The 26,240-nt window shown below is 37.5% G+C and overlaps 3 protein-coding genes across 4 annotated transcripts; 2 read left to right on the top strand and 1 right to left on the bottom strand.

Annotated features, from left to right (window-relative positions):
• Positions 1-20: 20 nt before the first annotated feature.
• On the bottom strand, positions 21-2,802 carry LOC113667675 (transmembrane protein 11, mitochondrial). 2 transcript variants are annotated; one of them, XM_027183533.2, is made up of 2 exons: positions 2,751-2,802; positions 21-1,835 (listed from the first exon to the last, which is right to left on the bottom strand). In XM_027183533.2, the coding sequence occupies exons 1-2, from the start codon at positions 2,765-2,767 to the stop codon at positions 1,319-1,321; spliced, it is 534 nt and encodes a 177-aa protein (XP_027039334.1). In that variant the 5' UTR covers positions 2,768-2,802; the 3' UTR covers positions 21-1,318. The 2 variants fall into 2 exon arrangements, with proteins under 2 accessions (XP_027039334.1, XP_089041158.1); XM_089185032.1 differs by lacking the exon at positions 2,751-2,802 and adding an exon at positions 2,580-2,600.
• On the top strand, positions 2,794-13,253 carry LOC113667676 (TOM1-like protein 2). Its single transcript, XM_089185024.1, has 18 exons — positions 2,794-2,943; positions 3,125-3,209; positions 3,418-3,496; positions 4,048-4,146; positions 4,467-4,590; positions 5,045-5,103; positions 5,764-5,814; positions 6,427-6,621; positions 6,829-6,907; positions 7,567-7,763; positions 8,066-8,187; positions 8,343-8,434; positions 9,042-9,132; positions 9,449-9,548; positions 10,166-10,179; positions 10,923-10,971; positions 11,746-11,794; positions 12,144-13,253. The coding sequence occupies exons 1-18, from the start codon at positions 2,859-2,861 to the stop codon at positions 12,278-12,280; spliced, it is 1,707 nt and encodes a 568-aa protein (XP_089041150.1). The 5' UTR covers positions 2,794-2,858; the 3' UTR covers positions 12,281-13,253.
• Positions 13,254-14,875: 1,622 nt separating this feature from the next.
• On the top strand, positions 14,876-24,902 carry LOC113667757 (ubiquitin carboxyl-terminal hydrolase 22). Its single transcript, XM_089185025.1, has 16 exons — positions 14,876-15,115; positions 15,211-15,346; positions 15,440-15,553; positions 17,566-17,673; positions 17,960-18,126; positions 18,768-18,915; positions 19,778-19,892; positions 20,056-20,180; positions 20,710-20,791; positions 20,952-21,018; positions 21,369-21,428; positions 22,004-22,092; positions 22,306-22,356; positions 22,609-22,690; positions 23,671-23,735; positions 24,169-24,902. Exons 1-16 carry the CDS (start codon positions 14,963-14,965, stop codon positions 24,209-24,211), a joined length of 1,605 nt encoding a protein of 534 aa, XP_089041151.1. The 5' UTR covers positions 14,876-14,962; the 3' UTR covers positions 24,212-24,902.
• The last annotated feature ends 1,338 nt before the right edge of the window (positions 24,903-26,240 follow it).

Below are 26,240 nucleotides of genomic sequence, written 5' to 3'. Positions count from 1 at the left end.
AGATATGAAATGAATAGCACTTAAAATGGAAATTCAACTTTATTTACATTGGTAAAAATAGATAAGCCACAATGCAAACAGATTTCAAGGGGGACTAAAAGATAGATATTCTTGAGAGTAACCCATCTCATTACATCTTTTCTTTCTTTCTTTCTTTCTTTTTTTTTTTTAAATAAATTGCTCATTGAGCTTCACATATCCTTTAGCCCAATGTACAACCTCTATCACTGAAGGTCTGAATGATTTTATTGGCACTTGTGCACGATGATATCCATTACTGAAAAATCCCCCCCCCCCCACCTTTTATTGCACACAATTTTCATGAATCTTTGAACCTTTCTTGTAGTTTTCATTGGATTTTTCATTTGATTTGAGTGTTTTTGAAATACTTTCTGATTGAAATTCAAAATTTAAAAGTCTGCATGTTGAAAGCAAAGCTTGGGAGTTCAACTTAGTGTTGTGATGCATACCAAGTACATGCATAATGGTTTTTGAAATACTTTCTGATTGAAATTCAAAATTTAAAAGTCTGCGTATTGAAAGCAAAGCTTGGGAGTTCAACTTAGTGTTGTGATGCATACCAAGTACATGCATAACGGTTTTTTTAAATTTACCAGGCACCCAATATGTTTTCAACAACCCAAGCACAGAGAATGGTTAGGCTTGATGCATCAAGATACAGTCAACACTTCACCCCCAAGATCTCATTGGAAAATCTCCTTACTGTCTTCCATACAGGTCTTATAAATCATATTAATTCTGAGAATGTGGTTTTGGATCAACTTGTAATTCCCCAATTGCTATTTTTCCTTTTTTTCATAACATGTCTGTTTGATATTTTAGTGATATTGTAAGGAGAAATTCTGTCTTGGTCACTCTTGGGAGTTGAAAGGACTGAGAAGTAACAATGTTATTCCAATCTCACATTTCCAAAACAATGCTTAACACAAATAAATTGAAGTCACTCTGTAATACACCCAAACATTTTTGTCTTAGTTAGTGGCATGACTCCCATGTAGACATTTTCCTCTACTTAGAGACCTTCTTGAAAAAAAGCATTGTCATATGTATGCTGTGTGATCTCCACTCTTTGAATGCTGTGTTTTAGTTGGCATGGCAATGTCACAATTTATATATGATTTAAACACCATGATAATAAATAAATGTCAATCACCCACTGCCCCACAAGATCACATGGTAAATATTTGACCTCTTGAAAACTGAGTGCAACCCTGAACATCTCGTATACCTCATCATGATCTTTGTGAAAAGACTTTAAGCCATAATAATATTGTTACTATCAAAATGCCCCAGCACATTAACCACAATACCAGTTATAAATCTTCCAGCTGCAATAAACCAAGGCACAACCTGCCACCACATTGTGAAGTCTTTTACGGTATTTGTCATCCTTTCTTACCAGCACGATTGGAGATGAAGATGTTAGACTACTAAGTGGTAGCTTTGCCAACTTTCTAGTGTCATATTCAACTTGATACTGGCAGCAAGGATCAAACTGCCATGATACACCATACAATGCTGCACAAAAAATGCTCACTCCACCAAATACATAACAGGAAGGCTCTTTGACAATTCTGGGAAGCACCCATGGACTAATGAAACAACTAAGTCCACTAATAACAGCTGTTTTGTGTAAACAGTTCCCAACTTGGATCCAGCGTGCTGTTTCTTCCCCAATCATTGTTGGTTCAATAACAATCATGCCACACTGTGACTCCAAGGCTCTCTCCAAATCTGCCTCAAACTGTTCACGAGCATCCTCAGAATCATAGATTTCATGAATGATGACACACCCTCCTTCCACCATATCATCACTACATGTGAGAAGAGAAGAACAATTTTTTACCTCTGGTGTCTTATTTAATATTAAAAAAATATCTGTTAATTATTTCAGAAATGAAGTTTTGGAGAGGCATTTTCTTAACTGACTTGCTTTCCTATAACATTCAAGATTAACAAGTTGGGAAATCTAAAATGCTCTTAAATTATGCATGCCACTCAAACAGATTTGTTGTTTATCTAGGCTATTTTCTGTTTGTTATATTGTTTACATTTTTATCAATATCTCCTTTGGGCAAAAAGTTTTTTTTGTTTACACGTGCCTTCTCTCATAATGACCACAAGCATTGTACGTGGTGGAAAACACCGTTTGAAGCTATCATTAAAAGATAATCCAAAACATACAGTTACATCTGTTGGGTAAGAAGTTTATCACATATTTTTAAAACTTTGAATATTTAGATATTAGATACTACTGTCAAATATCTGCTATTTTGATAATACTAGATATCGTTCTACTTACTTGATATTAAATTCTGTCAAACGAACTTAATATTTAATTCTGTTGATTACAGGTCAAAGTACACACGAAAAACGTACATGTACAGTTTCAAGAATTTTTGCAATTATCAAGGAGAACGCCGGAGGAATTTGTAGAAAACTTTACAAGGAATAAAGAAAGATACATGTTGTTTTACCAACAGATGTTCACCAAAATCGATACAGAAATTAAATTTGTAACGTTGGCAGTTACAAACTACAAAATGACATATAATTACCTCGTTAGACGATCAGTTTAAATATCGCAAATGAACGATCTTAAGATTTACTCTAACTTTGCTAGCTGCCTAACGTGGAACTTCGCTTGCATTTGTAAGAGATCTAGCCCTCAGAGAATCTAAAAGCACCTGCGAAAGAGAAAATTATCAGACAACGGCAAAATATATTACCTCATCTCGTCCGCCATGTTAATTGGTGTACAACCTGGGACACGTTCCAAGTATTGACGAGAGTTCCTGGGTAGGAGAAACCATATCGAGGCCAGATATTTAAAGTAAATGACGTCATTGTTTCAAAGGGATTCCAAGATGGCTTCCCTGTTTGGACCGAACCCTTTCTCAACACCAGTAGGACAAAGAATAGGTATTTCTCAAGCTAGAAGTTACTAATTTTGGAAATTTTTGAAATCTTACACTCCTTTCCTTTGACAGAGATAACTTTATTGTCCACCTAGTGCATTAATTGACACTTAAGCTGGATCAAATTCTTCGATCATACCTTTAGTGATCGAGCCTGTAACTTCATGTGACGTATAAATTTTCAGAAAAAGCTACCGATGGGAACTTGCCATCCGAAGACTGGGCTGCGAATATTGAAATTTGTGACATAATCAATGAGACCGAGGACGGGTACGTTTAGTCTTATCAAGAAATGCTTCTGTTCTCAGCTGTTAAGTTGCATCCTCAGAGTCTTAAATTTATAATTTTCTAACTTTAAAATTCTTGTGACCGTCATCCCTTCGAATCGCATTTGTGCATACAAGCTTGGTATTCTGTATTTCTGTGATGATTATTTCAACTTTAGATCTTAATTTGTGAATGTTTTTCATTCAACTAGCCCTAAAGATGCTGCTAAAGCCATCCGGAAGAGACTGGCTGGAAATAAAAACTTTAAAAGTGTTCTCCTGACTTTGACGGTGAGTGATCTCTAAGGGACTGAAATCTTGGAAGATACGTATGCAGTTACCTCTGTAAAACTAACATTTATAAATCGAATGTTTTTTCTCATTGAGATATGTTTATGTTAAAGGAATTTCATGAACACTTAAAAAAAAAGTGTCTTGGCTGTTTGGTTTATTGTGATTTCCTTCTACATTCAAAGTAGGTGCTTTAACCCAATTCTGAGAAATGAGTTACCAAGAAATAATTTCTCCTTACAATATCAATACAATATCAACCAGACAAGTCATGAGAATAAAGAAAAATATAAATAAGTTGATTCAATATAAAATTCTCCAAACTGACATCAAAAGAATTGCATAGCAGATAGTAAGGAGAATGATTAATAAGTTCTCAAGAGTGAAAGGGTTAGTGTGACTTTGATATTCATTTCGGTTTCTGTATTTTATGTAACTAATTTATTTAACATGTTTGATAATTAAAGTACTCAAGCTCTTGTACTTATCTATTCAATTTTGTTCCTTTCAGCCAAAACCCTAAGTTTTTCTCCGTTATAAATCTTTTCCAGGTACTTGAGACTTGTGTTAAAAATTGTGGTCATAGATTCCATCTGCTTATTGCAAAAAAGGATTTCCTTGATGAACTTGTAAAAATTTTAAGTCCTAAGGTAAGTCCTTGGGTTGGATCAATCAGTTTGAAGTATACCTGTATCAATTAAATTCAAAGTAGTCTAAATTCCCAGTCCCTTAGCCTTTTAAAACCTAAAAGTGACCAGCATCTAATTTCTCCTCACAGTAAATACTGCTGTGTTATTAATCAAGTTCATGAGAATAAAGGAAATGATCTCCAACCTAAGAAGCTCTGTTTGTTGAGCAATTTCTCCTTGCCAGCACCTCAGGAAATGTACAGAGAGCATTAGGGAGAATTTGTACATTGATGTAAAGGTGTAAAGGATTATTAACATCTCTTTCCTTCATAAATATTTAGACTAATCCACCTCAGATTGTCCAGGATAAGATACTCTCTCTTATCCAAGACTGGGCGGATGCCTTCCGAGGATCTCCTGAACTGACTAATGTGATGGAGACTTATGAATCTCTCAGAGCTCAAGGTTTGATAACATTGTTCAATTTTACCTTTTAAATTAAACAACACCAAAGAAAATTGCTAGCAAGCTTCTGGCCTTAATAAAAGCTGCCATTTTTTATGGGTGCAATGCTCAAGTTTGTTTTTAAATTTGTGAGCAGGAAAAATGAGAAATGAATTCCAAGGGAATTACTGTAGTGACATTTAAGCAACCTAGATCTACAAATGATGACTGTCCCCCATCTTCTTGCTTAAGAGTAAATGTTTAATAGGCCAGAATTCAGCAATGGGGTCTACTGCTCCTAGTATGTTCTTTGAAAGTTAACTGTGCCATAGGTTCTTTGATGCCCTACTCTGTGTAGTATAGTTAGTTGAAGTTAAGGCTGAAGAATTAAGTTCACCCCCCAGAAATCAGAAACACAGAAACATTTACCTGTGTAGTCAGATTTTGTTGTCAGTACTTTTCTTTGCAACTGTAGGTTTGGAGTTTCCAGCCAAAAATCTAGACACCTTGTCTCCTATCTACACACCACAAAGGGTAAGACACAACATTATTATCATGAGTTCATGGAATTTATGTATTACTGAGAAAGTTTTAGTGAAAGTGCAGTTCCTTGAATTGGATGAAAGTGTTTATGGTAAAGGGCATAGGCAATTTCATTGCCTGCTATCCCAGTGTTAGTAAAACTGGTGGCAAGTTACAAATTGTGTACAATGTTGAAATTCTGAACTGTAGGGTTAAGCTGCTTTCAAAATAAGAATGCAATGGGCAAGCCATAATTTTTTTTCTACTGAAAAAACCTCTGCTGTGATATTTGTTAACCCTTGAAATCCCAAGATCTCATTAGTGATTCTCCTTACTGTCTGCCATACAGTTCTTGTGATATTAGTTTGGAGAATTTAGTATTGGATCAACCTATAATTCCCTAACTGATATTTTCTATATTCTCATCACTTGTCTGCTTGAAATTGTATCGATATTGTAAGGAGAAATTCTGTCACCATCACTTATGGGAGGTAAAGGGTTAAGACCAACAAAACCCAATGGAAACCCAGACTCAAAAGATGGATTATGAGCACATGCAATACCAATTTTTCAATTTCTAGATTCTAGTTCATTTATAGGGCACAAGATTTTCCAGGTACTCCCTCATTTATATAATACAGAATGAAACAACATTTATTCACACCATTTCAGACTCAACCAGAACGACCAGCCCCAGCGCCATCAAGGCCACCTCCCAGTCAGGTAATTTTTTTTGTTTCACTTTTCTTTGCATTTTTAAGGGGGGATCAATGTAGTCTAGAGACACTTTGGCCCAGTGTTTAGGATGCAAAATCTGTCTCAAGATGATAATTCAAGTTTTTGCTAGGTCATTTGGTAGGAGTTTCAATAACTTTTTCCCTAAGCAGCTGCTGATGATGAAATAGGCAGCCGTGTCCAGAAATGGGGCTGCTAGGGAAATGTTAATGCAAGAGCCTGTTCTTAGACATAACACTTTAGTCTCACAATGCCTCTCTTCACTCAGGATTACAACTAGGCTGAAGCAAACCCTCTAGTGTAAGTTGATAAACTGCACAGGGGTCACATGTATCCACTACGGACAGTTAAGCATCTCATTAAGGAGGAACAGGGATACTCCAAGTCTTTTTGTGTTAATGAAACTGGGCTAAGTATCTCTCTTAAACTTAACATACAGGGCAGGATTGTTCAACCCCTCTCTTCTGTTCCACCCTTAGTGCAAATCTATAATTAATATGATATTCATGATAAAGGGAGTTGTGCTTTTCATTTCAAGTCAATATGGTGCACCATATTTTTTTCATAAACTTTACATCAATTAGTCACTCTGCCTTTCAGCCTCCTGTGCCACAGCCAGTCCAATCTATGCGTCCAATGCAAGCACCCAGCGGTCCTGTGGTTCCCACACCTGAGCAGCTTGGAAAAATACGCTCAGAAATTGACATTGTGAATGGAAATATAAATGTTATGTCAGAAATGTTAACAGAAATGACACCTGGACAGGAAGAAGCAGGAGATTTGCAGCTCTTACAAGTAAATCTTTAAAATGTGTATTTAAAAATAACCTAGGTGTACTAGGTGTGCTTTTTGATCAAAAAAATTGATCAGCAATCTCTTGTGTAATGGACAGAAATTCCTCAAGCTTGATGCAGATTAATCTGTTGGAAAAAGAAAGGTAAAAAACGCAAATCTTCCTGGAAGCCATTCAGTTTCATGTTTTGGTATCTGTTGTTTTGACAGGAATTGAACAGAACTTGTCGTGCCATGCAGCAGCGAGTTCTGGAGCTGATTGAGAGAGTAGCAAATGAAGAAGTAGTTGGTAAGAATATCTGAGTTTTATCCCTCTGACCCCTGAGAGTAACTAATATCTAACTTCTTACAATGTCACCCCTGAGTCACACATTCAGGTCAAGGAAACAATGAAAATAATAACCAACTAAAGAAGTTCATGATTCTTAAACAAATTCTCCTTGTCAGAACCTTAGGAAATGTATAGAGAACTGATACTAGATAGAGAATGCATGCTGATATTAGGGGGTAAAGGGTCAAATTAAAAAATGCAATTCAGGGATAAAATGAACATTTATATTGGCCTAACTTCTTGGTTCAAAGGTAAGTGCTTAGAGCCAAACCAGATCATCATTTTTTTTGCTGCTCAGGAAGATAACCTTCACAGCCTTGTCATTTCAGTCCTCACCTCCCAGCTGTTATTAACAGCAGTGTCATTGTATTTGATCAAATTTTTAAGGAACAATTTTGCTCTCTTCTAGCTTTCACCTAGGCAGCCATGCAAAAAAATTTTATGCAACAGGAAAGATATGAGGAATGTTTTAATACTCCTTTTGCATTGTGCCTGAAAGACTTTTAAAGCTACGAAACAATATTGTTTAAAAGTATAAAAGCAGCATTTGAAAGAACATAATCAAAGGGTCTGTTTATTGCAAAAAATTTTCAATGACATGCATCTTTCTCCATTAGGTATGCTTTTGAGTGTTAATGATGATCTCAACAATGTGTTTATTCGATACGACCGGTATGAGAGGTTTCGACAAGCAGTACATCAGCAGAGTCAGCCGTCAGAAGCTCCCCCTACACCCCCAAGACCTGCTCCAGTGGAACCTTTACCAGTTCAGACTGGTAGAACAACAACAGCCTGGCCAGAAAATTCACACAGAGTAAGGACTGATTTATTTGCAGATCTTCTGTAAAACCTATAAAACCTCTCTGGATTATCATCCAGGCAGTGCTAGTGAAATGACTGAGCATCATGGATCTAATGAACACAACGAATGGTAGGGGTGGGAAGAAGATTCCTCCCAGTCCAACAAACATTGAAAGTTTGACTATCTTTCTCTCCCCTTCCCTCACGTAAAATTTCACGTTCTTTCAAATGAGCCTTAGAGGACGTTTATCTTTCAGGGAAACATTGCAGTTTTGATTGTTGACTCAAGGTAAAATTTTTTATTTTTATATATAGTTGCCAGGTACAATTGAACCATCTCAACCGCAACCTCCAGTAGCGGTGCCAGCTTCAGCAGCGCTGGCACCAGCTTCAGCAGCACTGGCACCAGCTTCAGCAGCAGCGCCGGCACCAGCTGGGTAAGGCGTCATATATACATTTTCTCCGAGAGACATGTAATGTAGAATTGGAAGCTCAGATCGGATCACTTTGTTTTGTTCTTTGGTAAGACCCTGGGCTCTGAAGTACATGCTGATATTTACTTAATTATTTTTCTTTATTTCTTGTCTCTCAGGGGTGACTCGCTGATTAGTTTTGATGATGACGTATCCACTCCTTCCCAGGCTGCTTCGGTCAATGGCATGACCTCTCAGGTGCAAGCCATGAGTAAGTCTTGACTCTGGCTTTGCTTTAAGCTTTTGCTTAAATTGCTTTAAGCTTTTGCTTTAATTGTTTTAAGGCGTTACTGCTATATTTGATGACATGTGATCAAGTCTGTTCCCAGTTAATCAGTGAGGGTTTTTTTTTTTATTTTTTATAGAAACATTACCTTTCAATAAAGGGAAACCATAAATGGGTGGGAAAAGATCAAAGGACCGTAAAGAAGCTACAAAGGAATGATGGTTGTTTGTTAAGAATAGAGAAGATAAACACGGACTTCAAATATAGCAGTTTTCAATCGAGTGGCAAAAAAACTAAACCCAAAGTAATCACAACGGCCTATCAGGGCAAAGCTTAAAATCATGATTAACCAATGGGAACTCAAAGAAAAAACAAGCAACCTGCTTGAAGCGCGGGAAAACGCAAGTGACCAGGATGGGGTTGGTTTTAGTCTTGCATTTGATTGGCTGAGATGATGGCGCGAGAACGAGGTAGAGCAAAACCAAAGAACTCCCGGATCACTTTCGATGCGCAATTAAAAGCTGCTAACTTGTTTCAATGGACGAGCCGTAAAGTAGGTCCTTTCATCTTACTTTGTTCTGTTTGTATGTAGATATAGGAACCACTTCTGCTGACCAGGAGGATGAAGAATTTGACATGTTTGCTCAATCAAGGAAAACTACTTTTGACGAGAGCAGGAAAGGGTGAGTTTCTCAGTTTTTCCCATATTTTGTGAAGGAAATGAAACCCTCCGGAAGGAAGCCAAGGAGTTCATCATATTCTCATCGGTTTTTTTCTCTTTTTTTACAATTCCGAGCTATTCCTTGAAACTTCATTCCTGGGAGATCAGATTCCTTGAGTGTAAAATTACTCTCAGAGTAATTTTGTGATCCTGTCTCTTAGATTAACTCTCTCCTAAGCTGACCTAGTCTTTTCAGTAATAACATATTGCATTAACGATGACAAATCGTTGTCGCGAGTTTTTTATTTTTATGTCGAATGATTTTCCTTGTTTTCCAGAGGATCCTCGTACACGGACAACCTGCAGCCTTTCGATCGCTCGATTGGTAATTCCATGTCTCTTCAAAAGACAGACTCCGCAGACACACAAGCAGCCAAGGTATGTAGTATTTTTATTGATAGAGCGCTTTTTAATTGATTGTTGTTTAAACCCAAACAAAAGTTATCATAACAGCCAATAAGAAGACAGGAAAAACCTTTAAGAACCAATGGGAACTCAAAAGAAGAACAACCAAACTGCCTAAGGCGCGCGAAAACACGGAAGGCTAAGTCGTGATTGGTCTAAGTTTTGCACCTGATTAATAAAAAATTGATATTTAGTTGTATTGTGATTGGTCCTTGTGACGGCTTTGGTTCTGGTGCAACGACATTGTCATAAAGCGCTGTGATACTTTGATGCTGCTCGGTGGTAAGATTTATATCAAATTCGTTGGAAGGGTTTGAGTAAAGAGTATAGAGTATAGAGTCCTCTTTCACAGATCGAAAGAGCAAGGCTAATGATTGAAGATAACTGTCTTAAATTGGCCAGCCCAAATTATATAACAAACTAATATTATTTCAGACTGCTAAGAGAGATTATATGTGACTAGTTAGAAATTAGTCCACTTTCGTACAAGATTTGAATAACTTGCAGTCAGTCTATGAGTTATCATAGACTTGATAGTGTGTCGAGACTTTTTTTAACGTACTTGTGTTTGTTTTTCCTTTTTCCTGCAGACCGAGGAACGAAGGTTAGAGAATTATTGGTGGAAAAGCTACACCAATGATGACTTATTCGTGCAAAAGCCTTTCAAGTAGACGCTACCCTCCGACTGACAGAGTGTCCCTTTAATTTAAATTGAGGATGTGCATTGTCCTCCCCCCCCCACCCCAGGGCTATAAATAGGTTGCAGTTGGGGGAAATGCAGCAGCATCCCAATGAGGAGGATTCGCGACTCTCCAAGTTGATTCCAGCCACGGAAACTGGGACAAGCCTTGGTTTTGTGGGCCCTGGAGGATACCCTGGGAGATATTCCAGGGAGATACCCCCGGAATAAACCCTCGGGATATATTTCCGTAAGATACCCCCTGGAGATACCCCTGGAAGATACCCCTTGGAGATACTTCCAGGAGGGGTTATCTGCGACCTGCTAACTTTTCGCCAAGGACAAGTTACAATACTCCAAGTAACTTCAAGTTACAGAAATCGGCATAAAGTTGATCAGTAATGGGTCACTTTGCTCGTAAGATTGAAGTTTTGATCCTTTGAAATGGCTGATCCACTCGCCTCCAAGCGTTTTTCTAAGCTATGATTTATTTTGAAGGCGCCTAGTCATGTTTTTAGCTCTAGAACATTGTACGTATCACTGACGGGGAGCACCTCGGATCAGAGCCATATATCTCCTCTCCCCCCCCCCCCCCCTAGTAACAATGTTATAGGGAAGTCCACCAATGTTCAGCTTCTAAAATTGTCTCTGTACTTTTTTTATTTCAGTGCAATGGATGACATTGAGTCGTGGCTCGATATAACGGAGAAAGATGTGGTAAGGATAGCAATAGTTATGTATTTTTATTCAGATTGATATTACAAATTTGAATTTCATAAGTGTATAGACTCAAAACAGTTGTCCATATATCAAATTAGGGTAATTAAGTATTATCAACTGAGTTGATAACGTAAATTGGCCACCGTAAAGAGTTTCAAAGCTGACATATCGAATGTTAGCCCTTCGCCATTCGTTCTTTTGAAAAGGCTAACGCTCCAAACGTCAGCTTTGAAACTCTTTACGGTGGCCAATTTACGTTATCAACTCAGTTGATATTACTAAATTACTCTGTTTCACTCTCCCACCGACCTAGTACCACAGTTTAGAAAGTTATCCCCGTTATTCTTATTTTAAATTACCTTGGTGTTGTGTTTGGATTCTGACCGCTCCAAGCAAGGTCCTCATGTTCTCGGATCAATGTCAGTATCGGAGCAACTATGCACCTACCCCTCCCCTAACCCAACATCAACCCCAAGTTGTGATAAGTTGACTGTTTTCGGGTTACGGGAGGGATAGGTGCGCAGTTGCTCAGATACTGACATTGATCCGTGTTCCCCATCCATACTCGTGCCCAGTACTAAGCTCTACTGGGAAGAATTTTCAAAGCTAGAGCAGCTTTGTGCGAGCAGAGCGCGCGAAGAATGACTAAGAAGATAGAGAATAGCTTTCCTTCGCTACGGAAACGAATAAACAACCATGGGGTACTAGTGCTTTGGCTGTGCCAAAGGGGATTTTATCAATAAGTCAGTAACACATTTGCTCACTCAACAGGCTGAAGCCGCTGCTGGCCAACCAGCTGGTGACACCTTGAGTAGTTCAGGTTTGTGGAGCCTAAAGTGCGTTTCGATTTGAAATTACAATTGTCAGAAGTAACAGAGGAAAGTATCAGCCAACAAGGACTCAGAGCTAGAACTGCCTCAAGCGCGGGAAATTTCACGTGATCAAGTCATGATTGGTTAAAATTCGGCTGCATCTGAATGGTTTATGGGTACAATGCAATGCAATGAAATCTCGGCTAACTTACGACTCTCAAATGAAGATTTTCATTGATACTATGTGATATTTTCTTTAGTTGTGATCGGCCGTTGAAATTGCTTCGATTATAATGGAAAACTTTCTTTTTTTTGCAGCAAGTCGTTTACGAACATCATTTTCGCTTTTTCTTTCAGAGTTCGACCAGTTTCTTGCGGACCGAGCCGCTGCTGGCGGTATGCGGAGTGGTAGCGTAAAGGGAGGCAGTAACCGTCCCAGACAGAGACAAATGCAAATGGAAAACCAGGCGGATGATGAAATGTTCGGCTTATGATTCAACTGTGAAAATACTTTCTTTTTTCAGACTATAACCTTGGTTTTGAAACATTCTTCTGCTGTAAAAGAGCTCTACAAACGGATTATGGACGTCTGTTTTGTGACGAGGATTTTAGTTATTGACATTTTTGTCAAAGAATTACTGTAATGGCACGCAACGTTTCAGTCGATGAAAGATTGCGTCAGAACACCACAAATGACTTCGAAATACGACTTAAAAGAGACAAAGTCGTAATGAAATGGACGTCAGTAGGAAGCACGAGGAAAGAAGGACATAAGAAATGAGAATTTTGGTAAATTGGTGAATATGACTTAAGACATTCTCTAGTTTCAGGTGAGCAGATTTGGCCACGTGACGCATTTAGACCAATTTCCCGCTAGAAAATATATTTGATATGTTTTTTTTTTAAGCATATTGATACTGTAAGAAGAAAGAAGATGATAGGCAGTTTTGGGAATTCAAGAGATGCACTGATCGTCAAATTCATGAAATATCAGATTTAAAGTGAAAACGTGGCCTTGCCTTTTGTTGAAAAAAAATTAAGATAATTGATGCAACCATAATTAGAATAGTTTTCAAGTCATATTCATTATAACATATTGACAGCAGAAATCGTGAGGTGTGATCCTTTTCCTTCACAATTATTGATCGGTCTCGTCTCGCAATCCCGTCACCCAACGCGACTCGCGTGGATATAGCGTGTCATATTGCGTGACTAAACGACGCTTGTGAAAGAAACCTCTGCGATCGTTTGTTATAATGTAGTATTGAACGTTCAGTGTTCTGTTTAAGTCTCTTTGAAAAATTTGAGCAATGTATGATATGATTATAGACAAACACCAGGATTCTTTACGATCGAACTTTAATTTTTATCTTAGAACGTGTTATCAAATAAGAAAGAATTGGTGAAACGCTTGAGGAATTGTAGTAAAAATGTGCACGTTTCAGACATGATCCTGTGAAACAAAAATGGGTGCGTATGATTAATTTGTGTTGGTTGGAATGTAGAGATTATCATAGTTCACGAGAAAACAACTGAGAAAACGGAACTGAAGAACATGTCACTCTTGGGACGCAGCTCATCGCTGGAAAGCCTATGATAAGTCATGCACTGCACACTGTCTGGTGCCCAAGCTTCGGAGCTAGATAAGCTTGCAAAGTCGTCGGTTTTTTTCTTTTTCTTTCTCTTTTTTTCCTTTTTTTTTGCGCTTGTAAGGCGAGCAGAATAAATCGCGAGGCGCGCGCAAAGCGGGCGTTAAGGGCGAGTCACATTCGAAAGGAGGAGCGTGACCATTTATAAAAATAAATATGCAAATTTCGTCAGTTGTGCAGATAAGGACAACATATGTCAAATGACGTGGAGAATTATATTTTAATATCTTAAATTAGTAGATCCTCATAATTGTAACTCTTACGTGGAAAGCTGCTGGAGCTTTGAGGGTGTGTTCACGAAAGGATGTGTTCAGAAGCTAGATTTTGTATCACTTTGAGTCTTATTACCTTCATAACAGTTCAGTCCCCAATCTTCATCTTCCGCGCATGATGTTGGGGTTCCAGGTCTCGAGGTTCATTTATTCCTGACGTTTCTTTGTTTTCTGTTTTTTGTTTTTGTTTTTTTTCGAAGAGGCGCTGTCTTTTTGAAATTATATTCACTTCAGTTTGTTTTTTTATTATTCTTTTCTTCTTTCTTCTATTCGTCATACAAGATAATTACTTTTACTTCAAAGTTAGTTCGCGAACACAACTGTTTATCTTCTTCATTGCGAAACTTCTTAAAAATTCGGAGCAACAAGACTTCAAAAAGGTCTTTGTTTACCTTTTTTTTTTATTATATTTTGTTTGTTTTTTAGTGAAAATAAAATAACTTCTGACTCCAACCGATAAGTTGTCTTTTTGTGGAGGGGCGAGAGTTAACAGGCAAGGTGCAGGGTACAAGTTTAGACGTCAATACAAGCTCTAAGTCAAATGCTTTCGAAGACGCTGCGCCATTGGTCAATACTTGCCTAAAACTCACTGCGCCCTAAAAATTTGCCCAATGATATGCCACTAGAACAGCTTCCGGTTTTGTCGTGTCATGTCAGATACTTGGCCAAAGTATTAAAGTTTTAGTATGAGAAGAGAACACAAAATAAGTTCCTTGTGTGTATAAAACATCAAAGAGACCAGTAAGATGGTGATTTTGTCTGCAAGTCGTCAGGCCCATTGTCCTCGACTAAGTGCATTGTATCCTGAATTTCTTGCGAAGTTCAAATTTTGCGGGGTTTGACTAAATCTTTTATCCGTAAATGTGTTCCCACGGAAAAAAAATTCCGGTGATTTAACAAGACGTGGAAAAGAGATGTGTTTCTAATTGATGTATCAACAGCAGGCACGAAAATCGAATGGTAAACCAGTCTAGAATTGCAGGCAAATTCTCACTTAAAAACTTGCGCGGAAAGAAACTGGAAATGATGGACCATTTTCAAAACACAAGTTCCCGCCTGTCATTTCAAAATTCGCGGTCAATATATCATCCAAATATGGCGATCTTTTGTACCTTTTGTCCAATCACATTTGCGGATTACCCTTCGAGGCTCTTAGATATGCGCCGCTGGTTTGTTTTCTGCGCATATCGCACATGTTCCTTTCTTCAGTAGGGAATGTTTTTGAGGTTAGATGTAGCATTTTACCCTAGTGTCTATGATTGATCTCCGGATTCGTTCCACTCAGAAACGCAGGATGTGCTCCTGCCCACACCTGAAAGACTTTAAAAAGGCTGATGGCTTCAAAGTCTTTCGTAAAGTCCACGCGCATTTCGTCTGCTGCGGTTCTCGCGAGGCAAGGAAACGAAAGGTACACATGCTGGTAAATTTCCGTAATAGAAGTAGGCTGGTCCTAAAGTGCATCTGTCGTCTTTATTTTCATATTTTCAATTTTCCTTCTCTCAGGCAAGCTTGTGTCACTGTCACGAATGTGGAACATATTCAAGTCGTCTCCATTCCTGTCTTTTGTGCGTATATTTTGGTTGCTATACCGGAAACCGGCACATTCACCATCACGCAAAATCCACCGGTCATTCTTTAGGTAGGGAACGCGGAACGAAAAAAATAATACTTTGGTACTCTGTTCAATCATTTGCAGCATTCTCATTTATTACATTTGTTTTGCTGTTTCCAGCTCTGGATCTGACTCATGGCGTAATCTACTGCTTCGTGTGCAGAGACAATGTATACGATCTGGATTTGGAGAAGATTCGTGTCGAGCAAACCAGCAGAGCTTGGAAAACCTTAGGTAAGAGCTAACCATAGCTCAGGAGAAATCTGTTTTTATTGCGTGCTAGATTCTGTGGATTTTATATCCCAGCTTGGCGAAGGGATCGAAGATGTGTTTAGTGGTGAACGCTCGTCGGAGTTCATGGGAAGAGAGATTCATCAATGTACTTTAACATGCAGTTAAAAGACTCTACATCTTTACAAATTTCCATATTTTGTTAATTTTGCATGCCGTTACTTGGTCAAGACCTGTCATGTTAGGCAGTGCTGTGGCAATAACAGTGGTTGCTCAAAATTGAACTATCATGCTCGCGATCGCGAATAAACACGAATCCGTATGCAATTATTGTCAAGACGTCGTACTTCAGCTCCATGTCGCTTTGTTTACTTGTACAACTTTGACAGAACCATCCAAATTTTATACTGTTTCTATTGATTTTGTAATTACAACCAAAAGTTGTGGATTTTAAAGCGGTTTTAAAAACAGAGTTGCAAAAATATACAAACTAAGGAAGTTTTTCCCGACTTCTCATCCAATAACACGAGGCTAACATTTAGACTGTATAGAGGACATGAAGTTCTTTCAACTCACTAGATTAGGATAGAAGGAAAATACGAGTAAGCTAATTATAGATTTTATCAAAGCTAAGATGTCATATGATCGTTACACATCAGGATCTGCCTTATCATGGATGAAAAAATTCTGAACTAAAATTATACTTAGAACTCATTGTCGATATTGAGGTGACCTTGACCTTGTGAAGTTTCTGAGGGGAAGAGGCTTTCTGTTGATTGCAATTTGGTTGTTCATAAAGGATCATAGTTCACTTCAATTTGGGTAGCCATATTTTAGGTGTTGTGATATATTCATCACAAAGCATCTCTCACACAATATCTACTGTTTCCTTTTCACTGACAAATGATAAGCTGTTCCAATATTGCATGGCGGACTTGTCGCTTGCTAAATGAGAATCCAGTTGTTACACCAGCTGAATTCTCTATTATTGTTTGACAGGTTTCTCGCGCTTGTCATGGTTTCTTTATATTCAGGTGATTGAGTTACAGACAAAAATAAACAATTCAAGTCCTCACGATTTTCATGTGTATGCCCTTCTTTTGTCCTAAATTACAACTATTAATGTTGAACAATGGATTAAGTTTACCATTTTCCCCTTCTCCTTTTTGCTAGTTTATTTCTCTCATTACTTCCTCACATTTTCTCAAAAGTCAGTCCAAGCTTTCCTTGATCTTGCTATTTAAACACTTCATCAAAGTACACAGCACTGGCTGACTTTCAAATACACTTCACATGCAAGCTTTCTTTTTTATTTTGGTTTTACATAGTGAAGGTGACATTTCATGTGAATTACACAATATAAATGCAAATTCAAAGTATGAGCATTCATTTGGGTAAATAAAATCTTGACCTCAGTGCAAAAATTGGTACAGTTGAATTCCTTAAACTGGCCAAAGCCTGGTGTGTTAATTACATGTATAAAATCTTGTTTCTAGCATTGCTCAATACTAAAAACATTGATTCCTTGTTATTTAATGGTGCCATGCAGTTCACACTAGACTGTCACAGTGTCTATCTCTACACATGAGAAAAAAACCAAATTGAAAAATTATATCAGAAAACTTGGAAACTGTAGGAGGTTACTTGAAATGAGTTGGCTTTCCAGTGAGGGCTTGATTGGAACATGTGATATGCTCTGTATTATGGGCTACATGGCTTGAAAGACCTAATATCATGAAATAGTACATTTTAAAGTTACATGCTTGGTTGCCAAGCCTTTGAACATAGTAAGTGAGGTCAAGGGTGACCTTGTTATGATACAAACCTTGCTGCTTTTCAAATGTAAATTACTTTGTTATTATGCTAACTAGATACTGGTCACCTTCAGCCTCACTCCAAATCAAAGGCTTGGCAACTAAGTACACAACTGTAAAATGAGCTATTCTATTGTTTTGTGTGAACAGCGTTATCTGTTTTTGACCTGTATTTCTTTCCTTCTGATTCTTTTATTTCAGCTGGACATAGTCTCAGTAAGTATGTTCCATGGGAACCAACTAAAGCTGAACTACAACTGCTCAGAGAAAACAAGAAAAGAATAAAGCTTGAAACAAATTCATTCATAGGTAACTGGTAAACATCTTTTGATGTATCATAGTGATACTGCAGAGATCAATTTCAATCATTTACCAAGTAAATGTACTGGAATACAGGCATACATTTTCCTGGAGTGATCAGTTTACCATTTCTCCTTACTTACTGAGTTCATCGTCAAGTAGATAGTTATGAAAATTAAGATATCTAAAATGGTCTTGATATAACACCAAATTCTCAGAACCATTTAACATAGAATTGTATATTGATCACTTGGGTGAATTAACTTTCAGATGGTAAAATTTTCTTTTGTTGTAGGTCTTAGAGGACTTATAAACCTTGGAAATACTTGCTTCATGAACTGCATTGTCCAAGCATTGACTCATACTCCATTGCTAAGAGACTATTTCTTGTCTGATCAACACGTCTGTGCAGGAGACAAAGACCAGTGTATTGTATGCGAAGTTGGCTCAGTCTTTCAAGAGGTATTTGTGTTTTTAAAAAATCTTGTGATGAATATTATTTAATAATACAGTGTGACAGGCAGGTGTGCTGCTATTTAAGCAATTGCAGAAAAGAAAAATTCAGGCTTTGACGATATTTGAACTTGTACCTCACAGCTACCTGTACTAGTTTGGTGCTACTGCCAACTGAGCTACAAGGTCACTCAATAGAGGCAAGGCAAAATCGAGGGTTAATCTTTCCCTCAGAGTAACCTGATCACATTTTAAAATTTAGTTCATTAAAGATTGTGATAGATATAGCAGTATCAATAAAAGTGATAACTATTCTGTGCAATAGAAGAGATACCAGGTTTTTCCTGTTGCACCAGTGCACTACCAAATCTGCTCAATTTGACCCATTCTCCCTTGAGAACACTGTTTATTGATACCACAGGTTAAAGAGTGCTGATTTCCAAGATAAATTTTTGTCCCAAGTTTTGCAGTTTTCTGAACTGCTGAGATTTAGGGGAAGGCTGCAGAATGCCTTATGTTGCTTAGAATTATTTGGGAGATCAAAGTGGTTAGCAACTGGCTCGGTTTGGTTTGGTTTGATTATGGTGGAAGGCTACAGAGATTGCACTTGATTCAGTTCATTACCTAAATTTGTGTTGGTTGATTTTCAGTTTTATTCAGGGCAAAAAGTTCCACATACTCCTTTCAAACTGTTGCATCTTGTGTGGACTCATGCGCGGCATTTGGCTGGTTATGAACAGCAGGATGCACATGAGTTTTTCATTGCTGCTCTTGACGTCCTTCATCAGTACTGTAAAGGTGTGTTAAAATTGAACCTAACACATTTTAATATCAGAAAATGTCTTGTTCCCACAGTCAATCCTTAAGGGCCTTCTTTCTCTCTTTGTCTCTCTTTTCCCCTCTTTCTATTAACTAATCAGAGTGATATATCAATAGAGATCTTTGCTATATCACCAAGATTTTCCAGTTGGCAGTGCTGAGGGGTTTCCATTGGGGGGGTGGAACCTTAGACAAAATAAAAGAAACACCACAATCACCCCAACCCTATCAGGTGAAAAAGGTGTGGTCTTCTTGGTAGTGAAGAGTAGGGAGTTAATTTTTCCATTTTATTTTGTCCAAGATTGTGGCTTCCTGTATCACAGAAGATGTTCCAGGCACCCATTAAAAAAGCTAGACAAAACAATTTTCTGATTTTATGCCACTTCCAAAGAAGAGAAGGTGTGAGGCCTGTTAAAAGAAAAGACAGAATTTGTTAGATTTGATTTTGTCCAAGCCTTGTGGCTTCCTTAGTCTTAACCCTTTAACTCCCAGATCAAATTAGTAATTCTCCTAAATGTCAACTATACAATAATGTTAGTTCAGAGAAGTTAGTATTGGATTAACTTATTATCCCCAAATTGATATTTTTCTTTATTGTTATCACTTATCCGGTTGACATTGTATTGATATTGTAAGGAGAAATTCTGTTTCGGTCACTCATGGGAGTTAAAAAGTTACAACAGGAGAAGTCAAAGAGCCAATTTTCAAGGAAATGGAAACTACAAGACCTACTCTGTCAGTTGACAAAAAGGACTGCTTTTCATCATACCCCCAATAGATATCATCTTTATTGTGGATAGAGTGAAGAACAATTTTTAATCATGCAAATTGTTTGTTTTAGATGATGCACCAGACAAGGACATCTTGGTTCCTAATAATCCCAACAGATGTAACTGTATCATTGATAGAATATTTACTGGTGGCCTGCAGTCAGATGTGACATGTCAAGCTTGCAAGTAAGTCATTACCAAATCCAGGGATCAAGAAATTGAAGAGCTCTCTTTCTTTCTATCGCATGGGTAAAGGGTCATATGATTTTTTTTGGCTTTCCAGGTGATAGACTTGTGAAATTGTTATGAATTCATTTAGACTTTATTAATTCAGTTTTTTCTCCCATAGGTGTGTTTCAACCACCATTGATCCTTTCTGGGATATTTCTCTAGACCTTGGAAATGTTGATCATAGTAATGGAAGAAGCAGTTCTGGTGCATCAGCTGCATCAACTCCAGACCCCACCCCTCCAGGTACATTACAATAACATCAGATAAATAGTAGTGTAAAAGTGACATATCTGTACTTTTGAAATTCAAACTTTATAGATTTCTTTTAATCACTTGCTTAAACAATCAAGAATTTTATAGTTTAATTTTTATCCTTTTTTTTCCTTATTTGTTGGTCAAGCACAAAATTGTACATACATAAGATGAGAGTGCATAAACTAAGAGTAAATTTTAAATTCAGGCAAGGATGGAGCTAAGCAGAGGTGTTCTTTAGTGCCAGCAACCCCTTCTTTGTCAGGAAAATTTGACAACTGCTAAAAACGAAAAAAAACCTTGTATGCCTCTAACTCCCATAAGTGACCAAGACAGAATCTCTCTTTACAATATCAAGCAGACAAGTGATGAGAACAAAGAAAAATATCAGCAAGGGGATAATTAGTTGATCCAAGTTCTTTAGACTAACATCTTGATAGCAGTATGGTGCATGGTATTCAGGTTACATTGGGAAATGTTTAAACTGGCTTGATTTGGTCAATTTACTATTGTTCTGCAGATGAAAATGGTCAACCAGCCCCAGAGAACAATCATCATGATGAAAGCTTTGTTCCCAAATCACTTATTGAATGCTTGAGAAGGTAAATGGATATAAAATACTCTTTTTTTATGGATTAATCTTGCAAAGTCACTTATCTCACCTTTAGTACTTAAGGTTTGTCATGATCTCTCTGCAGTTGACAATATGGTCATTATTTAATGGTAACATGCCTGTGACATAATGAGTTCTTTCATTTTAAGATTTACAAGACCCGAAAGGCTTGGTAGTGAAGCAAAAATAAAATGTAGTCAATGCCAGACATACCAGGTAAGTGTATGGAAAGCTACATGGCATAGAAATACCAACAGCGATTGCTCAAAATGGCAACCCAACCACCAATGTGTGTATGTGTGGTAGGTGGCGAGTCACCTTAAATTACTGCAACACAGAGGTGACTATCCCTACAATAGAGGGTGTATTAGTCTTTGATATTAGTCTTGAATCTCTTTCCAATACAGAGGTCACTATCCTTACAACAGAGGACATATTAGTCTTTGATATTAGTCTTGAATCTTTTTCCAATACAGAGGACATTTTTACTCCCAACCAACAGATACCAGACCTTGTTTTTGTGCTGGCCATGCTTATATAGTTTTATTATTTTTATTTTTATACAGGAATCTACCAAGCAGTTAACAATGAAGAAATTGCCTATAGTAGTTTGTTTTCATTTTAAGGTAACATCAGCCACTGATTATTATTGTCATAGCAACTATTGAGACTTAAACTTCAGAGTAGAATTCATCCATGACTGGTTATGCTTCAAGTCCATCTCAAAGACCCCGCATGAGAGAATTGGCTACCCAATAATAATTGCACCAGCTCACAGGGCCATTGTTTTGTGCATTTATGCCAGACTCTATCCTGACAGTGCATCTTTCAACCTATGAACTGTGACTAATACTGGTGAACTAATAAGAAATTCTACTGAAACTGAATGCAAAAATCCTGGTGGATTGCCTTTGATGGACAAGCAATCCATAAAAGAAGAGCAGTGATAATATTTAGTTAGTCACCTGATGCATCGGAAACCAGGCTTTGCTTTTAAATTAGCTGCTGTTAGGCATTCTAAGCTTACATATACAATACTAGTATACTGTTCTTCTAAGTAGCCCTGGTGAAGCCTAATGCTGATCAGCTTTTTCCCTTCTTAAAGTCGTCAAACCTCTCATCCTTCTTAAAGTCGTCAAACCTCTCATAAATCAATTTTATTTACTGTCTTATTTGTCATATGTTGTTTGTTTGCTTGCAGCGTTTTGAACATTCAAAGAAATCCAAGAAAATTTCAACGTACATCCCTTTCCCGCAACAACTAGACATGGCTCCATTTATGGCATCAAGGTGGGTGACCCTGCAACAATACATACTGATGTGATTAAAATATTTCAAATACCAACTGATACAGACAGACAGATGGACATACTGACAGACAGGTAGACTGACAGACCGACTGATCCAATTACTGACTGACTGACTATCTGACTTGATGACCGATTGTTTCGTTACTTGTTTGATTGACTGATTGGCTGACTAATTGATTTATTTTTTTTGAAGATTGAATGGTAATGTTGATCACAGTCAGCCCACCTTCCCATGTGATGCGAAGTAAGTTCTCGTTCACATTTTTGGAGTCATGTGGATGTATCTGACGCGACTAACCAAGTTCATATAGATGACATTTCTAAAAGATCCAAAAAAACTTAGCCTCAACTACATGTAAATATTAAAGAGATAACGAACAATTAAATAAATCAGTGTGATATGCTTTATAATGTTACTGTTGTATTCCTTGGATAAGGTCTTTGTAAGTTTCCCCCTGGTAATGCTGTGGTATTTCTACTTGTCGGTTTTCCTCAGGTATACTTTATTTGCTGTCGTGAACCACAGTGGTACATTAGAAGTTGGTCACTATACGTGTTTCATTCGTCAACAGCAGCAGGTCTGTAGCTTAATTGCCTCTAGGTGTTTTACAATAATTTTCAATCGTAACTTAGTAATCCGAGATTGCATTGGTTTGCTTTTGCTTCGCTCTGTGATTGGTTCAGAAAACTCGCTCCACTCTCAACCAATCGGATGGTGAAATGAAACCAATCACGAGTTGGTCGCCCGCGTTTTCCGCGCTTTGGACAGTTTGCTTGTTCTTACTCTGAGTTCTCATTGGCCCTAAACGAATTTTCCTTTTTCTAATTGGCTGTTGAGATTATCTTGGTTTTGGATTTACGACCGTCAATCGAAAATTGCTCTAAATGCGTTTCATGAATGCTGGGTTAGAAAGAAGCATAGTCCCCACCGTGTATTTACGACTGTAAACGTTTGAATCCTCTCAAAATCTCTTTCTTATTTGTACATGTAAAAGGTTAAATTCATCTAGACTCTCACCTCCTTGTTATTCAGATCATGTCGGGTAGATCGATTTTTTTTTTTACAAAAGATCTTTTTGAAAAAAGTGTTCGTTATTTGATGGGGCATAACAAAGGTCATGGTTTTCAAAGAATCCATGAGTAGTCTCAGCAGTTTTTCATCCGAAGGACTAAAATCTCAAAAAGTCACCTTCGGCCTTAAGGAGACTCAAACCACTTGGCCCAGTTGTATAAAGGTTGGATAACGCTATCCGGCGGATAAGTGATAGCAAAACGTATAGCGTTGTCCACCAGATAGCGATTTATCCAATGGATAGCGTTATCCAACCTTTGAACAACCAGGGCCTGGTCGTTCCTTTATTTTCTGTTAATTTTTCGCATAATAAGGGAGAGGCAGAAGTGGAATATCGTTTGGTACTTACTCTTTAACCGACCGGCTTCCAAAGTTTTTGTGCCCAATTCTGCTGCAACTTAAACTTAAAACCTTTTCAATTTCAGTCTGTGTAATCCACTTTCTTGGTTTGACAATTATCTTTTTTTGCTAACATTTTTTTCTTAGTGGTTTAAATGCGACGATGCATGGATCACGAAAGCTACGTTGGATGACGTACTTCAGAGCGAAGGGTAAGATATGAGGCTCTTCGCTCTCTCTAGAGCATGCGAAGTTTTCAGTTTAGCGAAAGTGATCTGGATTGCTTTCGTTTTACTTCGCTCTGTAATTGGTCTACCAAACTCGCGCCACTATCTCAGCCAATTGAATGCAAGACTTAAGCCAGCCCCAACTTGTTCACTCGTGTTTTCCCGCGCTTCAAGCAGGTTGCCTGTGTCCACTTTGAGTTCTCTTAAGATGACATCAACTTTATTTTCTGATGGGTAGTTGTAATTACTTTGGTTTTGGTTTTCGGAACGGTGAATGGTGCAACATTCAGACACCGCCACGCATATCAAATGGAAAATTTTCGATTTGGTGTCAACATTTTTCGTTACTTTTAAAATAATGATAAAATGTGATATACGTTTAAACCATTTTGTTGTTTTTTGTTGTTTTTTATTTCAGTTATCTACTTTTCTACCACAAGAAAGTCCTTGAATACGAATGACTGCGTAGAAGTCTAAAAAAAGTCAGATCAAAGAGTCAGATCAAATAAGATTATCACCATGACATGTTTTCATGTCAATGCTTCAAGTGAAACAAGCCTCTACTCTTTTTTGCTCAGCTGTCAAAAGTCTCTTAAAACGTTCGGTCTCTAATCTTCAAGGGACAATAAAACTTGGATCTTGTTATCGAAAGGACTTTTCAATTTGACCAATAATTTTCGTCATCGGAAGGAGACATTGTGCAAAACTCGTTTTATAAATTTTGAATACACTTACTATGCAAGCTTTACAGCGTTTCAAATGATAATATAATTGGAAAATCCCATGCTTTTTGTTGAAGAAATTATCACCCTTTTTGAAAGTGAAAATATGATTTTACACAAGAACTAGTGACACTAAGTGTCATTTCCCTTACTTGTCACATAAAATCTCTTCAGTTGTGGGAGAATAAGCAAACCTTTTATTCCATGTAATTTCTTTCAAGCCCCCAACTCTATCATTTTCTTATTTTCTTTAATTAGTTTGATAACTTAATTTCGTACATAATACAAAGTTGTTAATGAATAATAGATTTATAAAAATTATTTGGTATAAATATGTAGGAATGTATTTATTTGAGGTGCTTTCGCTGTGAAACAATGTTTTTTTTTCCGGTACTCTCCGATTATCAAATAAAAAACAACTTTGAGAACACTTGTTATTTGATGATCCTGACTAAAATGGCACGGGGCCTTTTATCCATTTTCGTTTCTCCTTAGGGAATATTATCCCTTAGATTGCAAAGTCTCTCTCTCTCGGGGGAGAATGAGAACTCATTCATTCCATTATACTTTCTCTTTAGAAGAAAATAACAATGTTGTCTTCTTTTCGTTTCTTACCCTTACCAAAAGAAAAGCAGTATTTCATATTAACTGTTTCTTGTTTTTACATGCGGATCTGTTAGAAACAATTTTCTTTCTTCTCGATTCTTTATCGCTCTGACTAAGGGCAAAAGCTCACAGCGTCGGCTTTGAAACTCTTGACGGTGGCCAATTTACGTTATAAACTCAGTTGATAATACTAAATTACCCTGTTATACTCTCACTGACACAGCGCCACAGTTTCTTTAGAAAACTTACCCCCTTTAGTCTTTATGAGATGGTTGAGCATGCAAACTTACCTCTGTGCCAAATTTATGATGTATCAGCTGATCATTGGCTGATTTGGTTAATCCATATTCATCAAAAATTTAAAATTTTCAGCAAACTACGCTTTTTGCCAAAGAGTGAGGACATGGCATCTCTTGTGATGAAGATGAAGTAGAACTTTGGATGGAATAAGACACCTTGAACTGTACTGAAAAGCAGTGAAAGCGTTCCTCAACAGAAGGTGGGTTTTCCTTTGAAAAGTATCGCCGTGAACTCTTAGAAATACGAACGAGTTGCAAATTATTCGTTTAACGAATGAATAACACGTGTTCGTTGGTTCGTCTTAGTGACTCTTGCGTCGGTACAGCAGTTAAATAATACTGTCTTGCGTTCCTGACGGAGCACGAGACAAATTTTGATAGGATTCAACGCCGTCTTTTTATCAAATATCACTGCAATAAAATGTTATTGAAGCTAGATTGAATACGCCACGGGGATTTTTTAAACCGCTTTTTCAAATCCCTTTAGTATTTCTCAGAACAAATAAATAGAACTGTTCTCTACATCAATAATCCTCGTAAGCACTGCTATCTCACATAAACTCATCTTTCAAACAGTTATCAGTCCCTCATCCAATTTTACAATTCATATTTCAGGAGGGGGAAGGTTGTTAGCTGATGGAAAAATAAAGAATTGGGGCAAGGAATCAAGAGGAATCACAAATTTCAAGAGGATACTACAAAGATAGGAACCTTAAATTATTGAGTAAGAGTAGCAAAAATGGTGACTATCAAGATTTCTTATTTCCGTAAGAAGACCTAAATCTTCCCAATTTGACTTGTGCCTTGAAATGGTTAGAATTGTTCGGTTCATATGGCCACCATTTTTGGATTAATTTGTGATG

Source organism: Pocillopora damicornis, chromosome 10, assembly GCF_964200805.1.
Source record: "Pocillopora damicornis chromosome 10, jaPocDami1.2, whole genome shotgun sequence".
NCBI lineage: Eukaryota > Metazoa > Cnidaria > Anthozoa > Scleractinia > Pocilloporidae > Pocillopora > Pocillopora damicornis.
This window is presented reverse-complemented; position numbering and strand designations above follow the sequence as displayed.